The following is a 575-nucleotide window of genomic DNA, read 5'->3' as shown; positions in this document are numbered from 1 at the left end:
AAAAAATTTAAATTTTATTATTAAAAAAAATATTTAAAATCATTTAATATATAAATTAGCTTATTATAGTTGTATCAGCACTTTTTTAATATATTTAATATATTTATATCTTATTAATTAAAAAAAATAAGAATATTATTTAGATATATGATAAAAACAACATCAAGAATATTATATAATATAGAATATATATAGTTTTAGAAGAAAATAGATATATTAATTAAACTAAATAATATAATTATATATTTAAAATAATTATAATATATATAAAATATAGTTTTTATTTGTTTTTTTAAGACGGATGCGATAATAGGCGTTCTAAATATTAATTTTATTAAAATATTTATATTTAACTAAATAGTCGAAGATTTTAAAAATTAAAAATAATAAATATTAATTTTTTATTATAATTTTATTAAATTTATAGTAGTCTATATATAATTGCAAACTTTTATTCTTTTTAAATATTAAGAAAATAAAGACTTTTATAGAACTTTTAAATAGATATATTTTTTTATTAATAGTATTTTTATTAATATAATCTTTAAATATTAAGAGTTCTTTCTTTAAAAAAG

General features: G+C 10.8%; 1 protein-coding gene across 1 annotated transcript; it reads right to left on the bottom strand.

Annotated features, from left to right (window-relative positions):
- Window positions 1-393: 393 nt before the first annotated feature.
- ASPACDRAFT_37823 (uncharacterized protein) lies at window positions 394-567 on the bottom strand (the record flags this gene model as incomplete). Its single annotated transcript, XM_020200348.1, has 1 exon — window positions 394-567. A coding segment is annotated over one exon (174 nt), but the record flags the coding sequence as incomplete, so codon positions are not given.
- Window positions 568-575: the final 8 nt, after the last annotated feature.

The sequence above is a fragment of the Aspergillus aculeatus genome (genome assembly GCF_001890905.1).
Source record: "Aspergillus aculeatus ATCC 16872 unplaced genomic scaffold ASPACscaffold_583, whole genome shotgun sequence".
Classification (NCBI taxonomy): Eukaryota; Fungi; Ascomycota; class Eurotiomycetes; order Eurotiales; family Aspergillaceae; genus Aspergillus; species Aspergillus aculeatus.
Note: the sequence above shows the minus strand (reverse complement) of the source record. Positions and strands in the feature narration are given on the sequence as shown.